We start from the raw sequence: 21,399 nt of genomic DNA, 5'->3' as shown, positions 1-21,399 counted from the left end.
TTCTCCCTAATTTAATGCAACTCCAATAAAACCAACAACAGATTTTCTTTTATCCTGGGAATAAGCTGACTCTAAAAAGATTATGGTAAAAGAAAGAGTCAAGATAAGTCAAGAAAACTCTAAAAAGCAAAAGCACCAAAGTAGGCATGGGAATTAGAGAGAAGGCAAGCATGACCAGATATTAGAATAGATTTAATTTTTGATCATGTAAATGGGTGCTTGTTTATGTTGCACAAGTGGATAGTTAGACTGAAGGAATGGAAGAGAAAAGCAAGAAGTAAACCAATGTATGCATGGAAATTTAGTACTTGATATAAACAACATCCAAAAAAGCAGCGAGGTAATAAATGATATTTAAACAGCTAGATTGTCATCTGGAAGTGGAAAAAATTGGAACTGAACTTCACACTGTACATCAAAATAATTACCAAATTGATCAAAATGGAGATGTAAAGGAAAACCATAAAAAGTCTAAAAAACAATAGAGGGTAATTTCTTCCTTACTTTGGGTTAGCGACCTTTTTAAAGATAACTCATAGGGAATGGTGCAGAGGACCATAGGGGAAAGGAGGAAAAACTGAATGGGAAGAAATCAGAGAGGGAGACAAACCATGAGAGACTCTGGACTCCGGGAAACAATCTGAGGGTTACAGAAGGGAGGGGAGTAGAGAGATGGGGTAACTGGGTGATGGGTATTATGGAGGGCACGTGTGGTGATGAGCACTGGGTGTTATATGCAACTAATGAATCACTGAACACTACATCAAAAACATGATGCACTGTATGGTGGCTAATTGAACATAATAATAGAAAATATAAAAGAAAAATTAAGAAAAAGATAACATCCAGAAGCCAAAAGAGAAAAGATTTTAAAATTCATCTATATAAAAATAAAGGTGCCTGCATCATTTAAAGAAAAAAAGTCATAAGCAATGTCAATGACAAATGAAAACATCACAACACAAAGAGCTATTTTTCTTTGGGCATAGAGAGCTACCAGAAATGGAAACAAATCAGAACAGCAACGCAGTGGAAAAATAAACAAAAGGTTTTAACCAAAACTTAGCAAGTAAATAAATATACATGGCATTTAAGCATATGAAAAGATGCTCAATTTCACTCATCATAAAACAAATACAAGCCAAAACTACTATTTTCACCTATTGTATTGGCACAGGTCTCAAAGTTGGGCTACACATTCTGTTGACAAGGCAGTTATCAAACAGGCCTCGCTCTCTAGTGGTAGTACAAAGTGGTACAGCGCATATGGAAGACAATTTACCAGTCTTTATTCCAGTCGAAATTACATTAACTTTGACCTAGCAATTCCACTTCTGGCAAAGTTTTCCAACAGATAACACTTGTCCATGTATAAAAAAAATATATATTAGAAGTTATCGTGCACTGTTTCTAGGAGCAAAAGATTAATCTAAGGGCCCAGATAATTCTATCTCCGTTCATGCAAAAGTCAATGATGGCGCACTCTATGTAAGATTTCTAAAACAGATTAGTAAGTGAAAAAAGAAAGAGGCAAACAGTGCATATAATATGCAAATATTATTGGTAGACCATTCTCCACAGGTCTCTGTGCACATTTTGGGAATAGAGACTAATATTTTTTTCTTCCAGACTATCTTTTCAAGGATACGTATACAGTGAACAGCCTTGGATAATACAGACCACGTCTCCCTCCAGAGCAGAAGGCAGATTCATTTGCTATCCAATATAATAAAAGTAAGGTCTCTTTTATTTTTAAAATAATTTATTTAATCTATTTTTAGTATTTAAAAAGAATGACCTTTGTCTGAAGCAAAGATCAGGTAGGTTTGTTTGCAGCCTACTGTAAAAGATCAAGGTTTTTTGTGGTTTTTTTCTTTTAGAGATTTTATTTATTTATTTGACAGAGAGAGAGCACAAGCAGGCTGAGTGGCAGGCAGAGGGAGAGGGAGAAACAGGATTCCCACTGAGCCAGGAGCCCGACGCGGAGCTCAGTCCCAGGACCCCAGGATCATGATCTGAGCCAAAGCCAGACACTTAACTGGCTGAGCCACCCAGACGCCCCAAGATCAAGGTTTCTTAAGGTTGGGGCTGTTGAGCTGTGATTCACCCTCACTACTTACGTAGCATCTCTCTGGGTCACTCCATGTTGTCCCAGTGGAATTGGGAGGGACCATGGAAACCAAAGTGAACATGTGATTTAAACTGCTTACCATGAATAATAAAGTTGCTTTGTTTCTACTCCAGGAGTCTAGTGTCTTCTGCTGGCACTCATGAAATAGATGGCTAACTTGTTAGCTTGAAAATAGGATAAAATCTCAGATTCTTCACAGTTTTTTGACACTTTTAGAGGATGAAAGTGTGATACTGACAAAACATGCCCTTCTAGAAGAGAAAGAACAAGAGTTCCGTGGGTCAAGCTAGGGAATATGAGAGAACGTCATAGGATCCGCTGGTGAATGCTCTTCCTCAAGTGGTAGGTGAGTAGAGAGAAGCAAGGGTACTCTACTGTCCTACCTGTTAATGAATGCTTAAAGGCTGAGTGGTTAAGAGGTAGAATTGCAACAAGTTGCCTGAATGGTACCTTAATTGCTTACTCTCCTACATGCAGCAGAAGTAAGGGATGTGTATTAGCCAGAGTTCTCCAAAGAAACAGAAACAATAGTGTATATAATGATGACAGATGACTGACAGATAGAGGATAGATAGATAGATAGATAGATAGATAGATAGATAGATAGATGGTAGATACATAAAATAGAGATTTATTATGGGAATTGATTCATTTGATTATGGAGGCTAAGATATGTCACAATATGTTGTCTCCAACTGGCGGACCAGGAAAGCCAGTGATATAAATCACTCTGATTCCAAAAGCCTAAGAACCCAGAGCTCTGATGTCTGAGAACAGAATATGGATGCTCCAGCTCAAGAAAACAGAGAATTTGCCCTTATTCTGCCTTTTTGTTCTGTTCTCGACTTCCATGGATTGGATGATGCCTGTCCACATTGGTCAAGGCAGATTTTCTTTACTCAGTCTACTGATTCAAATGCTGATGCATAAAATTTTCTGAAATAATGTGGCCAGAGTCATATATAAACATATTCTTTTAAATCTCACCATAATCATCACAATGAGCTCGGTGTCCAGACCAGAAGGGTTACTCAAGGTAGTTTGATTGCTCAGATAGTCACAATGAAGTAGGTCAGATCCACTCAGCTAAGGTTATTTCATTTTATGATACTATCTCTTCATTTAGGAAGATGAGGAAAACAGACACAAGAAAATAAAGACACAGTGTCCCAGTGCCTCCCTTGTTCTTTGAAAAAGCGCCATCTTAATTGGTTTTATCAATCTAATCGATGATAGAAGGAGAAAGAACACCACCAATTCAGAGGAATTCAGAGACCCACGTTAGCTAACTTTTATCGCCTTTTATTCTGGGGAAGAAAGAGAAAATCATACCTTATCTCTCATGCCTAACATCCAGGTTCCAAATTCAAAACTTTTTTTGGCCCTAGAGTTTCATACCCTATCTTCTTCCAAGTTCCATTTATTGATGTACCATTCAGCCTACTCAAGTTAAAGTGTCTCAGCAGTTCTGGGTAAGGAGTACATCTAATTGAGGCTTCTGATTTTTATTTTATTTTTTTTAGATAATAATAAAATTAAAAACCTGAAGACTCTTTGTCGGGATCCTCTTTGATCCTGCTTTCCTCTAGGCGGAAAACTTCCTAAAACCCATGTTTCTTTATTATTACATTTGCATGATCTGGAGTTGATCTTGAACTTCTCTTACCAATTATATCACCATGTTCTTGAAGAAAATAAACCATGTATTATTACTTTTTTCGTTTCTATCCAATCACAGACCTATTATTGATATGTGGTCATATCAAACATACTATGAATATTTTATGAAGCAATGACTAAAATCTCTGAGTCAGATAAGTTTAGTTGGAGTCAATGTTTTGCTAAGGCCACGTTTCTACAAGGATGGTCACAGAAATTTCCAGGAGGATGGTGGTTCCAGTGAAGAATCACATAACTATAAATACTACATTCTTATACGTTCTTCCTCCATCTCACCCACCCCTCACCTCAGCCTTTTTCTCTAGTAAAGAAAAGGGTTGTAGAACTGAAAGTATCTGAACCACCATATGGGTGGTAGCATTTGTTAAAGACTCCATTTGACATTTGTCTGTTAATTTGTCTGTTTAGGTGGATTGATATTTAGGATTGGTAGTGGAGTCTATGGCCATACCACCCTGAACACGCCTGATCTTGTCTGATCTAGGAAGCTAAGCAGGGTCAGGCCTGGTTAGTACTTGGATGGGAGGATTGGTAGGGGATGCTTAGGCAAATGGAAGGATAAAACTGCCCTAAATGATCTTGGATAATCTTATCTTTGACCCTATTGAATTTTGTTTGCAGAGTTGAAAAATATGTCTTTGTAAACCTAGTCACATCATAAATATTCACATGGCCATTCATCATCCATCTGCTTTTTCCCCTTACTTTTATTTTAATCACTCATCCACAGGTGGGTATTGTGTGATTAGAAATTTCTTGGCAACCGCTTTTTTCGCAACGGGTTTGCCGCCAGAACACAGGTGTCGTGAAAACCACCGCTCAACCTAAACCAAAATGGGAAAGGAAAAGACTCACATCAACATCGTCGTCACTGGACATGTAGATTCGGGCAAGTCTACCACTACTGGTCATCTGATCTACAAATGTGGTGGGATCGACAAAAGAACTATCGAAAAATTTGAGAAGGAGGCTGCTGAGATGGGAAAGGGCTCCTTCAAGTATGCCTGGGTCTTGGATAAACTGAAAGCTGAACGTGAACGTGGTCTCACCATTGATATCTCCGTGTGGAAATTCGAGACCAGCAAGTATTACGTGACCATCATTGATGCCCCAGGACACAGAGACTTTATCAAAAACATGATTACAGGCACATCTCAGGCTGACTGTGCTGTCCTGATTGTTGCTGCTGGTGTTGGTGAATTTGAAGCCGGTATCTCCAAGAATGGGCAGACCCGTGAGCATGCCCTTCTGGCTTACACACTGGGTGTAAAACAACTAATTGTTGGTGTTAACAAGATGGATTCCACTGAGCCACCCTAGAGCCAGAAGAGATACGAGGAAATCGTTAAGGAAGTCAGCACCTACATTAAGAAAATTGGCTACAACCCTGACACAGTAGCATTTGTGCCAATTTCTGGTTGGAACAGTGACAACATGCTGGAGCCAAGTGCTAACATGCCTTGGTTCAAGGGATGGAAAGTCACCCGTAAAGATGGGAATGGCGGTGGAACCACACTGCTTGAAGCTCTGGATTGCATCCTGCCACCAACTCGTCCAACTGACAAGTCCTTGCGTCTGCCTCTCCAGGACGTCTACAAAATTGGTGGTATTTGGTACTGTCCCTGTGGGCCGAGTCGAGACTGGTGTTCTTAAACCTGGGATGGTGGTCACCTTTGCTCCAGTCAATGTTACAACTGAAGTAAAGTCTGTTGAAATGCACCATGAAGCTTTGAGTGAGACTCTTCCTGGGGACAATGTGGGCTTCAATGTCAAGAACGTATCTGTCAAAGATGTTCGTCATGGAAATGTGGCTGGTGACAGCAAAAATGACCCACCAATGGAAGCAGCTGGCTTCACCGCTCAGGTGATTACCCTGAACCATCCAGGCCAAATCAGTGCTGGATATGCACCTGTGCTGGATTGTCACACGGCTCACCTTGCTTGCAAGTTTGCTGAGCAGAAGGAGAAAATAGATCGTCGATCTAGAAAAAAGCTGGAAGATGGTCCCAAGTTCTTGAAATCTGGTGATGCTGCCATTGTTGATATGGTTCCTGGCAAACCTATGTGTGTTGAGAGCTTCTCTGACTATCCTCCTCTGGGCCGTTTTGCTGGTCGTGACATGAGACAGACGGTTGCTGTGGGTGTCATCAAAGCAGTGGACAAGAAGGCAGCTGGAGCTGGCAAGTTCACCAAGTCTGCCCCGAAAGCTCGGAAGGCTAAATGAATATTATCCCCAATACCTGCCACCCCAGTCTTAATCAGTGGTGGAAGAACGGTCTCAGAACTGTTTGTGTCAATTGGTCATTTAAGTTTAATAGTAAAAGACTGGTAAATGATAACAATGCATCGTAAAACCTTCAGAAGGAAAGGAGAATGTTTTGTGGACCATGTTTTGTGTGTGTGTGTGTGTGGCAGTTTTTAGTTATTAGTTTTTAAAATCAGTACTTTTTAATGGAAACAACTTGACCAAAAATCTGTCACAGAATTTTGAGACCCATTAAAACAAAAGTTTAATGAGAAAAAAAAAAGAAAGAAATTTCTTGGCAACCTTAACAACCAATCAGTGATGCAGAAGATAAGCATCTGAGAATGAGAAGGGCGATTTCACTTGTCAAGCAGGTTGTTTTAGGAGGAAAAGGTGATTTCCTTTTCAATGGATTGCAACATCAGGAATTGAATAGTTTTATTTTCTAAAACATAACTAAGTGCTTATATATTACTGGTCTTGAGAAACACTCTTATTTGTAATGTTGACTTAAACATTTCATAAAGGTGAGCTAGAAGTTCGGGATTTTATCAGGAACTCTGAAATAGATTTTAAATTTCTGTCACTTAAAATGGACTATTATTAATTATGTAGCTAAGAAAATCAAGAAAATTTTTCTCGTTGTTTAAAGAATTTGTAAACACATAATGTCAAAACATTTTAAGGCATTGCCTCAGATTCACCTCAGTGGTGCTAGGGAAATAAACCAGTATTGCCCCATGCCTGATAAATATCATCCAGCTTAAGTAGCAGAGAAGCTAGATCTTCACCAGGCTTTCTGGTACCATTGGCTACCTTCCTTCCCTTTGTTAATGATTTTCCTCCATAATTTTAGCAATCCGTGATATTTAACATCATATATATGATGTAATGATTTCCAAATCTATATTCGCATCTCCAACTTTTTCCAGAGCACCAGATTTATTATTTAAACTGTCTACTGGGGATCCCATCTTTTTTGCACTGTAGTTCCCTCATATTTAGTATATACCAAACTTAAATCATCACTTCATCTATATATTCAATTTGTCTTTCCTATCTTGTCTAATTGCAATGGCGCTCAACTGGAGTGTAAAAAATATTTCTTGAGGAGATACTGCCATTGTTCAGTCCCTTACCTTTGTAACTTAGAATAGTCTTTGAGCAGACTTATATATGGCTCTCTTGACACCATTTTATTACTCTCTGTTTTCCATGGAGTACAGAGTCATTATATCCATTACCCTTCAAAATAACATTCAGTCTCCTTATCACAAGAACAGACTCCTCATAAGCCAACCGCAACCTTTTTCAATCTCCTTATTGAATGTCATTCCACACCACATTGTTTTCTCTACCAATACTGAACCAATTATTTTTAAATATGCATAATATTTAATTAGAGTTTTATAATTTTCCTCAAAAAGCTTTTATTTCAGAAACAACAAATATTGATGAAGTTGTGAAGAAAAAGGGACTCTCATTCACTGTTGGTGGGAATACAAGCTGGAGCAGCCACTGTGGAAAATAGTATGGAGGCTCCTCAAAAAATTTAAAATACAATTACCATATGATCCAGTAATTCCACTATTGGGTATTTACCCAAAGAAAACAAAAAACTAACTCAAAAAGATATATGTACCCTATGATTTTTGCAGCATTATTTATAATAGCCAAGATTTGGAAAGCAACCCAAGTGTCCAACCATAAATGAATGGAAACAGAAGCTGTGGTATACATATATACAATGGAATATTACTCAGCCATAAAGGAGAATGAGATCTTGCCATTTGCAACAACATGAATGGATCTAGAGGGTATAATGCTAAGTGCAATAAGTCAGTCAGAGAAAGACAAATACCATATGATTTCACTCATATGTGGAATTTAAGAAACAAAACAAATGAACAAAGAAAAAAAAAAAGACACAAACAAAAAACCAGAAACTTAAGTATAGAGAACAAACGTGCTTGCCAGAGAGGAGGTGGGTGAAGGGATGGGTGAAATAGGTGAAGGATTAAAAGTACACTTATCATGATGAGTACTGAGTAATGGATAGAATTGTTGAATCATTATATTATACACCCGAAACTAATAAAACACTGTATAGTAATTATACTTGAATTAAAAAAAAACTTTTTTAAATTTGTTACATCAGTAATAGTTTCTTTAATTTCTACTATACCTGGAAAATTCATAATCGTAATATTTCCAACTCAAATCCTTCTTATTAAATTATTTTCCAACTTTCCAATTTATTGTTTTAATGTGATTCCATTGAGCATTGTTCATGGTTTCAATATACAGTAGTCTTTCTATCACATGGCACTGCATTTTGTGCTTACATATCCTGCAGAGTGGACAGTGAACTAGTCTAGGAAAAGAAGTGGGCTCACTCATCTGTTTATCGCCAGGATCTGGTTTAATACTAAGTACTCCCCAACATACATTCCCATGGTGCCCTATTGTTCTCTTCTGTGATACTTACCATGATTGTAATGAATTATTAGTTATTGAGCCTCTGCCCTTCCTAATGGAATGATAACTCCAAAACTTACATTCGCCTCTTCATTCCTACCATCTACCACAATTCTGGCAGATAGTAGGTACTTAATAAATACGTACTGAGTGAAGTGAATAGAGCTATTCCCTTAGCAGTAAATACCAATAAGTTAAACAGTGTAGAAGGTACTTAATAAATACATACTGAATGAAGTGAATAGAGCTATTCCCTTAGCAGTAAATACCAATAACTTAAACAGTATTGAATCTGTCAAATGATGATGTAATATCTATTTCCCATTGCATATGCCTTTGCTCAGCAGAAACCTGAGAATTTAGAACATAATATATTAATCCATGTCCTTTCATATTCTTACATATGAACATAACCCTTTGATCTCATTCAATGTATGATTGTTAAAAGAACTTCTTCCCAGACTTACTGAGAGACTCTGAAAATTAATGACTTCTTCTGGTACTGTATTTTCTTATCTCGTAAAAGGAGAGTAAGTAATACATTTAAAATTGTATTTTCTGAGGATTCAATGAGCTACTGCCACTATCAGCCGCTAGTATACTGCCTGCTACATGTAGAGTACTCAGGAAATAATCCTCTCTCGTCTGTAGTTCCTCCCTTCCTTCATGCTCTCTCCCTCCCTCCTCCCTTCTCCTATGTCCTTCCCCCTTTCCCTCTCTTCCTTTCCTGTCTTTTCTTTCTTCCTTCTCTTCTTCTATCTTCCCTTCCTCCCTTCATTCCCTTCTCTACTAGAAGGTAAACTGCTTTAGAGAATTGAGTCTTACCCATCTTTTGATCTCTAGAACCTAGAACTATTGCCTATACATCGCAAGTACTCAATAGGTAAGTTTGGATTAATACCTGAAGTCTCTGGGACAAGAGCCCATTAACCTGAAGACCACGCTAATCAGATAAAATTATATTTGGGGAAAGTGATATCATAAAAACATGTTAGTCCCGAAGATGAATTAAGACAATTGGGTACACACATTTTTGTTAGCAGTAAATTGCCTTGATTAAAGTTAAGATAAACAGAGTCTTTAATCAGCATGAAAGTTCTACACTTGGAAAAATGCAAATATTTTAGAGAAGTTTCAATCCTTTGGATTTATCAGCCTTGGGAATAAAGAATTAGTTGCTTTGATCTATAAACAATCTGCCTTGTGGCGCTGTCTGCCTTGAACTGGTGAGTGAAAGCTGGTGAGCTTCAATTGTTCAGGAAGCTAGTGATTTATCTTATGAGTCTGGGGAGTGGAGTGGAGAGATTGCTCTAATAATAAGCTTGAGGGGCTATCAGAGGTTAGGATGTTGGTCAAAAACAGAGATGAACAGTTTGAGTTTCCAGGGAAAAAGAAATTAAATCATAAAACTGGCAGGACAGGTGGACAATTGAGGATTAACGCTGAAGCAGAGAATTCAAGAGATTTGGCTTCTTATGCAGGAATAGAGAAAAGGCAGACAAAAACAAAAGTCCTACATAGAAATGAGGAATTGCACTGAGAGAGCAACATGGTCAGAGACTTTGTGAACACACTTCGGCAGTGGAATATGAAGTGTGGTCTCCAAGGAACCCTTGCTCTCACATTCCTGAGGCCTCTTACTACCTCATCACAGCTCCTCATCTGTATAATTGCTATGGTTTTTCACTTTGTATTTGCCTTTGCCCTGTTGCCTGCCAGCCTATTTCTTTCAGAAATAAAGACTGAAACCAGTTCTCTCTTCTTGACACAATGTAACATTCTTCAAACCACATGTTCTAACTCCATCAATACTTGAAATAGAAAATATGTTATAAAAAAGAAAGAAAGAAAAGGGCACCTGGGTGGCTCAGTCGGTTAAGCATCTGCTTTCAGCTCAGATTATGATCCCAGGGTCCAGGGATCGAGTCCTGCACTGGGCTCCCTGCTCAGTGGGGAGCCTGCTTCTCCCTCTGCCTCTACCCCTCCCCTTCGCCCTGCTTGTGCTCTCTCTGTCAAATAAAATCTTAAAAAAATTAAAATAAAAGAAAGAACAGAAGACACGTGGGAAAATTAACACACTAGAGACACAGTCGAGATCATGAGTTTCTTTGGCATGGCTCATTTTCCTTTTAGAAATGTTTTGGAATCAAAATTATGATAAAGCCTTTTTTGGGGGGGCGGGAGCCTAGAAGTGATCAGTAGGTGTGTACACACACATATATTTATTACCTTTTCTTTAATTTTTTTTCTTATTACATTTAGGGTAGAAAAGGATATTGAACATTGTAAAGAAAATCTTACTAAGAAAACCATAGTAAATGTTGACCACATATCAACATTTTAAATGTTGTATTCTGTATTAGGAATTTATAAAAAAATAACAACAGTCTCAATTACCTGTAAGATGAGCCTATATTGAGATATCTATTTGCATCTGTGTTTTGACAACATCAGATATACTACTTTTCTCAGCAGCTTGAAAAATTTACCTTTTGGCAGTTGGGATGATAACAGCTCTTCGGAGAGGTATTTTTCTTCCAAGTGCAAATTCCTGTCTATTACTGCTTTTGATACTGGGATCAGCCCTGGGAGGGAAATGCTAAATTAAACTAATGAACTCCCACGTGTCACACAACTGCTTTCTTTGTTTTCTCTTTCTTCCTGCCCAACCTGTGCTGCTGATTCCAAAAACAGAGAGCAGCATTCAGTGAACTTGAGAAGGAAGTTGTATGCAAAATGACAAGCACCACCATGACCACCCCTCCCCTGCACCCCACCCCTCCAAGTAATGGGAGACGTCATCTAAATGTGATTGGTGGGTCCTCTGTGACTTGTTCCAAAAAGTAGCTGATCCTGCATTGTGGGTTACTATAAAAGCAAAGAGGTACAGAGCGAGGCAGAGTAGAAGGAAGAAAAGAAAGTAGCTAGTTGGGGCAGCTAACATATACTAAGAAAGAGGGAGATTGAGTATTTACCTTTAAGTCTTTATTGTTCAGACACCGGGATAAAATGGTGCCCATCATTTTTCTGAGCACCTTTTGGCTTCATTTTGTTGTTTCTGCGGCCTCAGAACCGTAAGGAAATGTTATACCCTTTATTCTTACTATAGTACTAGCAAAGTGACCTTATTAAATGCATTCTGTGTTAAAATTTGATTGTATTTCACCATTTCAACTTCTGAGACTGAGTGCTGGTTTGCCTTATGAATTTTAAACAAGGGTATGAAGGGAATGGACATATTTTTCTTAAGATAACTCTCTGCATACTCAAGATTATTGTAATGCAATGAAAAATGTTTTAGAAATATTTCAGTAAGCTAAAATTTTTCTTATGCATGTGCTGCATTTCTGCTACACTTGTTTAAAGTGTTGATCACTTTCTTTGCATAGAAAGTACATCCTATGGGTCTCCTCCGTGATGCAGAGTCATTCTGCAGAAAAGGCTTGTCTCCACCTTTTAAACCTTAATGAATCCATATCCTTGAGTGTCGTCTTAGAATATGATGGGTACAATACCACAATTTTTGACCAGTCTGTGGAAGAAGATAACTTCTATGCTTGTGCAGATTTCCAGGTGAGGCACTGGATTTGCCCTTTCAGAGCTTCTGTTGGGGGGAAGGAATTATTGCATAAAAATCATTTTAAGAAAGATAACAAATCTTGATTTGGGATGAGTTGTGGAAGCTAGGGAGTAGAACTAAAGAATTCCTGAGAGGAACCCATGACACAAAACTTGTGAAATATTGCCATTTTTCTTTCACAGGGAGTTATACTAAAATGCAATCACTGCTTCTTAAATAGAACCATTTAACAATATGAGGAAAGAGAATCCAGGTAAAGAGAAGCAAGACTGGGACTCAGGGCGAGGAAGAAAGAAAATAGAAGGCTAGAAGACAGAAAAATAAGTTTATTAGAAACTGTCCTCATGCTCAATAAAGGAATTGTAAAAAGTGGTCTCCACACCTCCTGTTAAGAAACAATGTGCTCTCTGGAGGCTCTCAGCTTAAGAAACCAAATCAAGACATTGTTTACCAGCTTAGTGTCTAAAAACTGTTTTCCCATTCTCTGCTCTTTAACATAAACAGGTTTCTCAGAAGTCCTCTGAGCAGTTGGCTTTTGTCACATTGTTGGCTAAGGGAGAGACGCTTAGAATCTTCGAGAGGAGATCTGTAGCACTCACTTCGGAGGAGACGGTAACTTTTATGCAGACAGATAAACCCATCTACAAACCTGGAGAGAATAGTAAGTCAATGTGCATGTTTCCTTTGTATCACTGGCCTCAGGAACACAGTCTTCAAATTTAAAGCAATCCAAACACGTGAATGTCAGTCTTAAGTTTAAAAATGTTACGGGATCCTGGGAGGCTCAGTTGGTTAAGCATCTGCCTTCGGCTCAGGTCATGATCTCAGGATCCTGGGATTGAGCCCCGCATCGGGCTCCCTGCTCCACAGGGAGTCTGTTTCTCCCTCTCCCTCTGCCTGTCGCTCTGCCTACTTGTGCTATCTCTCTGTCAAATAAATAAATAAAAATCTTTAAAAATAAAAATAAAATAAAATAAAATGTTACAGGATCGTGGATTTCTAGAATTTCTACTGGTTGTCCAGATCAGTTAGGAAATAGTGCCCTCCAACTCCATTAATTGAATGCTTGGCTTCTTACACAATTGTGTAAGACTGTTGAATCTCAGGCCTGTACCTCTGAAACAAATAATACATTATATGTTAAAAAAAAAAAAGAAGAAGAAGATAGCAGGAAGGGAGAAATGAAGGGGGTGAAATCGGAGAGAGAGACAAACCATGAGAGACTATGGACTCCAAGAAACGGACTGAGGGTTCTAGAGGGGAGGGGGTGGGGGGATGGGTTAGCCTGGTGATGGGTATTAGGGAGGGCACGTTCTGTGTGGAGCACTGGGTGTTATACGCAAACAATGAATCATGGAACACTATATCAAAAACTAATGATGTAATGTATGGTGATTAACATAACATAATAAAAAAAATTGAATGCTTGGCTTCTTAAACTCGTGCATGCCACTTTCACGGTTTAAAAATTCTAGTGACAGACATCCACAATACAATGACTACGAGCAAACCATTATTTGGTTTCACTTGTTGCCCCATAATTTACCAAATGGGCAAGCTAATTAAACCTCTGTTTAGACTCATTTTTTTTTCTTCTGTAGAATAGAGATACTAAAAATGACTCACTTGCAGAAATACTATAAGAATAAAATAAGATAGTCAATGTAAAATAGTACCTAGCACCCAGGAAAGACTCTGCAAATGATATTATTATTATTATTATTATTATTCATACCAGTAGAAATAATCACAAATCTGATAACCTAAGCAGAGCAGAGTCCTTCTAATTTTCTTTATTATTGTGTTAAGTAAAAGGTAGCAGAAAGAACACCAAACTAGGATTCTGAAGGATGTGGTCGTTGTTTTGGCTCTGTTGATAAATTATTGGGTTTTGCCAAGTAAATTTAACTCTGTGAGATTTTCAGTTTTCTCATTTATAAATTTAGGGGATTGGATGACAGCATCTATATATTTTCTTCTAATATTATATATTTGTATGATTTACTTAAAATAATTAAAACAATTCATATAGTGAGATGTTTTGCTGCGTTCTCTCAACTTGTTAAAAGCTATGATGACAGCTATGTATACAAAGGTAGTTAAAATGGTCTTTCTGGAATTCTACTAAAATTAATTTAATGTTTGCTAACATTAATATATTTTTCCAGGGCAATTGTAGGAGAAGTGTAACTCCTACTATACATATTTCACACTTGTCTTTCTATGATTAATTCCGGCACCAATTTTTAAGATACCCCTGTGGGCCTTTAGTGTAGAAGTTTCTGGTGGTGGCAGCCGCTACTGTCAGCTTTGGTAATAACAGAGCAATGGGCAACAGAGGAATTATAAATGTGTAATAAGAGATCTTTCCAAATAGAACCCAAATTTCAAAGGGTCAAGTGAGAGCTAGGGGAGAAGGGAGTATAGCATTCTGTAATAGCAAGACAGTTAATTTCTATATCTATTTACAAGCAATCATACCTGGGAGAGGAATAACAAGAAAAAAATATTGTCCCCTCTTCCTCTTCTCTTGTAGTTCAAATTCGCATTGTGACACTGGATACCAAGTTCAGACCTGTTGAGGATTTGGTGAGTTCAGTAATTTCTAATGGTACAATTAAATCAAAGCAAATTAAACAAATCCATTGCTGTATAAAGTGTCATCAAGGAAGCTTTCTATAAGTACGGAAATCAGTTCTGACATGGAGTACTATACAGGCATAGTTTCAAAGCTGACCCCCAAATTGAAAACTTCCCTTTAGAGTGAGTTAATTATACCTCTTTAGGTCTTCTCATCATATAAGGGGGAATAATGGGTTGCATGGAACCTGCTTTTGACTTCCCTGATGAGGTTCAGGATCTCCTTCGTGTTTGAGGTTTTCTTGGCAGGCTTAGCTATAAAAATTTCGTCTTCTGGGAGAGTTAAGACTGTTTCAACACTAAGTCAGATAATCTTAATAATGCAATATCTGACCAAAAAAAGGCACTATTACAATATTAACCTGCAGGTTCTTTTTTTCTTTTCAGTATCCATTGATCACACTTCAGGTAAGCGATCACTTTATCACAATTTCTCAAGATTAACTATTTTCTGAAAGCACTCATTTTTTAAATATTCAGATAAATAATGATATGTGTCTAGTTTTCATTACATGTGTTAGAAATTAAGATAACTGAAATAAGTGGAAGAAAAACCTTTATCGCCATACACAATGTAAGGCATCGGATGAAGATGTAAATAAAGGGCTGCCACGTTTAGTGTAGGTCCTGTGTGGCAAGTGCAATAATGAGTTTTCGTGGAAAATAAAAGATTGGGCTCCTTCTAAGGGAGCTTTATATTTAAAATTGCTTAGTTTGGGCTACTGGCCCTTCTCAATCTTAATTTAACCACATCTTGTTTTAAGGAAATAGAAAACATAAACATCTAAAGATTTGAAATAAATTAGGTGATATCATTACAAAATGGACACTTTGCTTTCAAATCTCTATTGCAGTAGTGTGGCTTTCAAACTCATTTCAAATCTTATGTCTGTCAGTAAATCGTCTGTATCGATCAACTCCAACATATGCATTTTAATTTCTACATGCAATATGTGCCATTATTATTAGGTCAGTCTAAATGTTAATACACTGAGATCTTCATTAATGAACGTGTATGTATATGCCTAGTTCAGATAGCCTTCTTTATAATTTGAATTTTTTTTTACTTTGTTATATGGATGGCAAATAGCTCATCCTTCTAGTAGGATAAATATCAAATTGGCCATTTTCATGTTTTCTACGTCATTAGTAATCCATAAATAGTATTATCTTCACATCCTAATTCAGCTAGTGTCGTGTTTCATTGAGAGCAACAGAGAGCTTAACTAACATTGGCTTCAATGAGTAAAAGGTTTATTGTTTTCACAAACTGCTATGCTTAAGTGTAGGTGCTCAGGGATGGGGGCGGTAACAGCATAGTATTACCAAGGATCCAGGCTTCTACTTAACCTCCCTGCCATCCTCTGTGCATTGTTTTATTCTCAATGCCAGCTACATCTGATTCTTTTAGAAATAATTTCCCAATGCAGTTGGCCAACACTTAGTCACATGGGCAGTCCTTACTGAAAGGAAGCCTGGAAAATTAATTTAGTTTTCTAGACTTTATCATAGAAGAAAGGGAAAAAAATTAAAATTAAGTGAGTAGTAAATAATATTTTTGTTTCTTTGTAGAAATCTTTTTATCAGGAGTTCTTTAATCAGAACTGGATGATATCAATAAATTTACGGAACCAGGCTCACATAAGCTGCAATATACTAAAAGCAAGTAAAGTTGAAAGGGTGGCATTATCAGTCCATTCTTATTATAGAACTTCCACTGAACAGCTCTTGCATGCAGTGTGAAAATTCATGACCAATTTGCTTACCAAATAAAACACCAGGGACAATCTGTATAAGTATCTGTTAGGATAAATACCTCCTTATGCTTCTATTGGTGTGGGTCCACTCAACTTTGGAAAGCACTACTCTGGAGCAGACACACTGAGTTTTACATTTTTTTAACTATGCAGCTCTGGTTCAGAAAGACAAAAATCCAAAGCATTCATTACAGGTTATTGTTCTTATTTTAGGGGGTGTTTCCCAGAAATGTACTATATTCATTGAATATTAATATTAATTGAATTTGAGTACCTGAGAAAGTCATGTTATTTTTACAGTGTGAGGTATTAGTTCAATAAAACAGTAATTTTCTTTACTTACAGTAAGTACAGAAAATACCCAAAATAAAGAAGGAAAGACTAACACTCTTTGTGACCTCTGATTTTACTTCTTCTTTATTTCTAGGATCCTCAAAACAATAGAATTTTTCAATGGCAAAATGTGACCTCTTTTCAAAATATAAGCCAACTCTCATTCCAGCTGATTTCAGAACCAATGTTTGGAATTTACTCTATTTTTGTGAGAATAAAATCAGGAAAGACATTGACACACCAATTTACTGTTGATAGATACGGTAACTAAATACTACTTATGGTTGTTCTGTATAAATGTAGGCCTCAAAGGACTCAAAAAAATTTTTTTTTATGTTAGATTTAGGCAAAAGTCGATGAGGCTTGATTTAGTTTTCTGCCATTTTCCTTTCTTGGGGTTTTCTGCTTTATCATCTCTCTTTTTTTGTTCTTCACTCCTTGTCCCATAGCCTAATTCTAACCCCTGACTCTTCTACCTGCAAAATATCTCATCTTCTAGATCCAGACAATCTTCTACGTGATGTAAAACTATAATAAATAAAATGTGAAGTTCTGAGAGTAGAAAAGAGAAAGACACTATCACTTACACAGAATTTGGGGCAATTGAAACGTGGTGTATATAGATGCATACACAGGACAATGTTGTGCACAGAGGCATACTTAGTTACGTGATTGCGATAAGTTTTTCTCACCAGTGATTATAGGGACTGAAGTCTATTTCTTTGTATTTCCAGTGTTGCCCAGGTTTGAAGTTAAGGTCAGTGCACCACAAACAGTAACTATTTCGGATGATGAATTCCAAGTGAATGTATGTGCTAAGTAAGTATTCAGGAGATATGACTTCACAGGTCAATTACAAAGCTCGGAAAGAATGAGAAATAAAATTAGCCATGTAACTTCAATTACCTATATGCTTACGTTAAGATTATTAGAGGAGTAATGAATTCTCATTGTAAAATATTTGGAAAAGATAAAGAAAAATATAAGAAATTACATGTAATTAATTCTAACAATTGCCATTTACGTTGTGATTTATTTCCTTCTAATCTTTTGTGAATATTTTGCACAACTGCAATCATACTTTTTTACCCACCGTAATTAAGAAAACATGTCTTCATATTCAACCACTCTTTCATGAATTCCAACTGCTTGCTACGTGAGTATATCTCTATATGGCCATACCAAATTAACTTTTCTTTTATTATATAACATATAGGTTATTTGATTTTGTTTTCCTAGTAAGAAATACTATTATAGTATATGTCTTTGTGTATAAGTGTATAAGAAGTAGCTTCTGAATTAAAAATTAATTACTTAAGAAAGATGTCCAGTATTGGAATTATTAAGACAAAATGTATAATGCTCTTTCAGGTTTTGTTTTGTTTTTTTAAAGATTTTATTCATTTATCTGACAGAGAGAGACAGAGTGAGAGAGGGAACACAAGCAGGGGGAGTGGAAGGGGGAGAAACAGGCTTCCCACCAAGCAGGGAGCCCCATGTGGGGCTAGATCCCAAGACCCTGGGATCACGACCTGAGCCAAAGGCAGACACAACGACTGAGCCACCCAGGCGACCGCTCTTTCAGGTTTTGATTGCCTTATTACTCATTAAATACATTGTGTCAGCATAAATTCCAACAGCTGATACAGAAGTGCCTGCCTCATTGAATCAGTACCATCATCGGTGTTTTCATTTAAAAAAAAAAAAGAAAGAAAAGAAACTCTTGAATGTGTCATAGTGGGAAAAAAGACATTTTATCAACTTAATTAGGATTAATTTGAATCCTCTTAATGTGAAAAAAATTCATATGATTTGAGAAATTTTCATTTTCTTTTTGAGAAATTATTTCTAATATCTTTCTTTTAAGATTCTATTTATTTATTTGACAGAGAGAGAGAGAGAGAGAGAGCACAAGTAAGCAGAGAGACAGGCAGAGGGAGAGGGAGAAGCAGGCTCTCCACTGAGCAGGGAGCCCGACGTGGGGCTCCATCCCAGAACTCTGGGATCATGACCTGAGCTGAAGGCAGCCGCTTAACCAACTGAGCCACCCAGGCGCCCCTCTAATGTCTTTTATGTTTTTATTTTTATTTATTTTTCTTTTTTAAATATATTTTTTAAAGATTTTATTTATTTATTTGACACAGAGAGAGAGAGAGAGAAAGAGCACAAGCAGGGGGAGCGGCAGGCAGAGGGAGAAGCAGGCTTCCTGCATGAGCAGGGAGCCTGATGTGGGGCTTGATCCCCGGATCCTGAGATCATGACCTGAGCTGAAGGCAGCGGTTTAACCAACTGAGCCACCCAGGCGCCCCTGTCTTTTATATTTTTAAAAGTGTGACGCCTTTTCTCAAATTTCTAATAATAATTAATATAGTTAATATTTACTGAATGCCAGTTACTGCATTGAGCATTGCATTCATTATATTCTTACCACAATGGTATGAGATAAGAGCTATTATCATCTCTATTTTAGAAAGAAGGATAACAAGACACAGAGAATTGAAATAATTTATCAACATTAATGGAGCTTTTGGATGGCAGACGTAGCATTGGATTTAGACCAATGTTATTTGGCTTCAGAGGTACTCTCCTAACCAAGACCTCTGTTATAATTTATATAAACAATTAAAAATTTAATACTTAACATATTTGTTTAAACTGTTTATTTAATTGATGACATGAAATTACTTCCTTTTGAGCATTTTCAAAGTATTTAAATTTTTTTTTTTTAGTATTTCAAAGTATTTTTGAGAATATTCAAAGTATTTTAAAGACATATTGGGTAAAAGGCTGACACTTTTTACAATGTCCTTTGGACTCTAGGGAAATCATAACAATATTTTTTTGTTTCAGGGAAGAGTAGCTGACATATGCCAGAATTTTATGAATGTAATATATGAGAGATGGAGATTATGTGTGTTAAAAATAAGGGCATAATCAATATAAGCTTCAAAAACTCCAGGATCCTAAACTAGTTTTACTGGTAAAACCCTACCCGGAGCCAGAATTGTCAATGGGATTAACACCTATAATTCATCTGCCCAGTGTTATGCTAAAAGAGTACAACACACATATCAGGAGAGCCAAAATATTTATCAAGTACCGCCTTTGTAAGAGCCGTGCTAAGCTAAATATTGATACGGAATTGGGATTTCTTGACACGTCTTTAACATTACATTCCACTTAGATTTGACATTAAGTAGTATGTCAGTATCAGCAATAATGATATCCTGCAACAGGACCAGGTGGTTGAGACAGAAGCTCTGCTGGCTACAAGGTTATTTCTGGGCCGGCTGCAGGAACAGAAGGAATGAAATCAGTATGTCCAGGAGTGAACAGGAGTGAATGAGTTGCCTACTTCAGGCTGTATGTGCTGTGTCTGTGCATTGTTTCTTTTTTTTTTTTAAGTCTTTTTTTTTTTTTTTAAGATTTTGTTTATTTGCTAGAGAGAGAGAGAGAGAGAGAGTGACAGTACAAGCAGGGGGAGTGGCAGGCAGAGGGAGAAGCAGGCTCCCCGCCGAGCAAGGAGCCAGATGTGGGACTTGATCCCAGGATCCTGGGATCATGACCCCAGCCGAAGGCTGACGCTTCACCGACTAAGCAACCCAGGCATCCCTCTGTGCATTGTTTCTTTAGTATTCCCCAGACTTAACTTGGGACAACTAGAGAAAGTAACAGCAAATCAGATTATTTTAGCCAACAACCTCCAAGATGAATTAAGCTTTTAGAAGGGAAGAAAACTTACCTACAGGCAAAGGCATTTTAAAATAAACTGCATTGGTATCCACCAAAAGCTTTTCAAATCACAAATCTATTCAGAATTTTTTATTCTTTCTGATCTGTATGAAAATTTGAGCTACGTATTTCATGGGCATGTTAATACTACATAGATAATACTACAATAAGAGTTTTATTTTGTAAGCAAAAGACAGTAAGAACTAACAAGATATGTGCAAGTATAACATTTGTGACCTGATCTTAGTCTTGCCTCTATTTTGCATGTGATTGATATTTAGAGATCACAGATGATTGTAGTGATTTGGGTTGAGTCTCAGAAGCATTGAGAATTTTTAAATAGAGAAAAACCAATTAGTGGAATGTGAAGAGCATGGACTATGGGAAGTGAGGAAGATCTAAGTTTGAATTTTAATTCCATATCTTACAATGTGGAGAAGTGAGTTGCTTCATCTCAATTATATTAATCTGTACAATGAGATAATACACCTACATCTCAGAATCACTTAAAAAAATAAATGAGATAATCTACATAAACATCGGGTATATACTAGTGTCCAACAATTAGGAAAAAAATGTTATAATTGATAAATGTCATTATATTCATATTTGCCTTTCTGAAACTTTAAAAAAATTTGTGTTGTAGTTTTTTTGTGTGTTTTAGGAGAAAATGAGATATTTATTTAACCCCACCCCTAAGACATTATACCTTTCATCAAAGTTTATCTAGTTTATGCCAATCTCCATAACTTCTACATTTATTGGATGCACAATGAGAATTGTTTAAAGTATCGATCTAGAAGTTTTCTAAGATCCTGAATAA

At 37.0% G+C, this 21,399-nt stretch overlaps 1 protein-coding gene across 2 annotated transcripts in view; it reads left to right on the top strand.

Moving 5' to 3' along the window:
• The first annotated feature begins 11,519 nt into the window (after nt 1-11,519).
• LOC114221656 (ovostatin homolog 2-like) overlaps nt 11,520-21,399 on the top strand; it is a 48,495-nt gene continuing 38,615 nt past the window's right edge. Inside the window, exons 1-7 of one of the 2 annotated variants that reach the window (XM_088025552.1) lie at nt 11,520-11,608; nt 11,924-12,107; nt 12,619-12,775; nt 14,651-14,703; nt 15,142-15,162; nt 16,939-17,107; nt 17,579-17,663. In XM_088025552.1, the coding sequence (XP_087881678.1) occupies nt 11,544-11,608; nt 11,924-12,107; nt 12,619-12,775; nt 14,651-14,703; nt 15,142-15,162; nt 16,939-17,107; nt 17,579-17,663 (734 nt within the window). In that variant the 5' untranslated portion in view covers nt 11,520-11,543. The remainder of the gene's footprint in view (nt 11,609-11,923; nt 12,108-12,618; nt 12,776-14,650; nt 14,704-15,141; nt 15,163-16,938; nt 17,108-17,578; nt 17,664-21,399) is intronic. The other variant, XM_088025551.1, reaches the window with a different exon arrangement.

The sequence above is a fragment of the Eumetopias jubatus genome, unplaced genomic scaffold (assembly GCF_037043125.1).
Source record: "Eumetopias jubatus isolate StellerSeaLion01/CBP00866 unplaced genomic scaffold, mEumJub1_p1.0 scaffold_8, whole genome shotgun sequence".
NCBI classification, from domain to species: domain Eukaryota; kingdom Metazoa; phylum Chordata; class Mammalia; order Carnivora; family Otariidae; genus Eumetopias; species Eumetopias jubatus.
The sequence above is the reverse complement of the archived record's forward strand: the minus strand, read 5'-3'. Positions and strand labels throughout refer to the sequence as shown.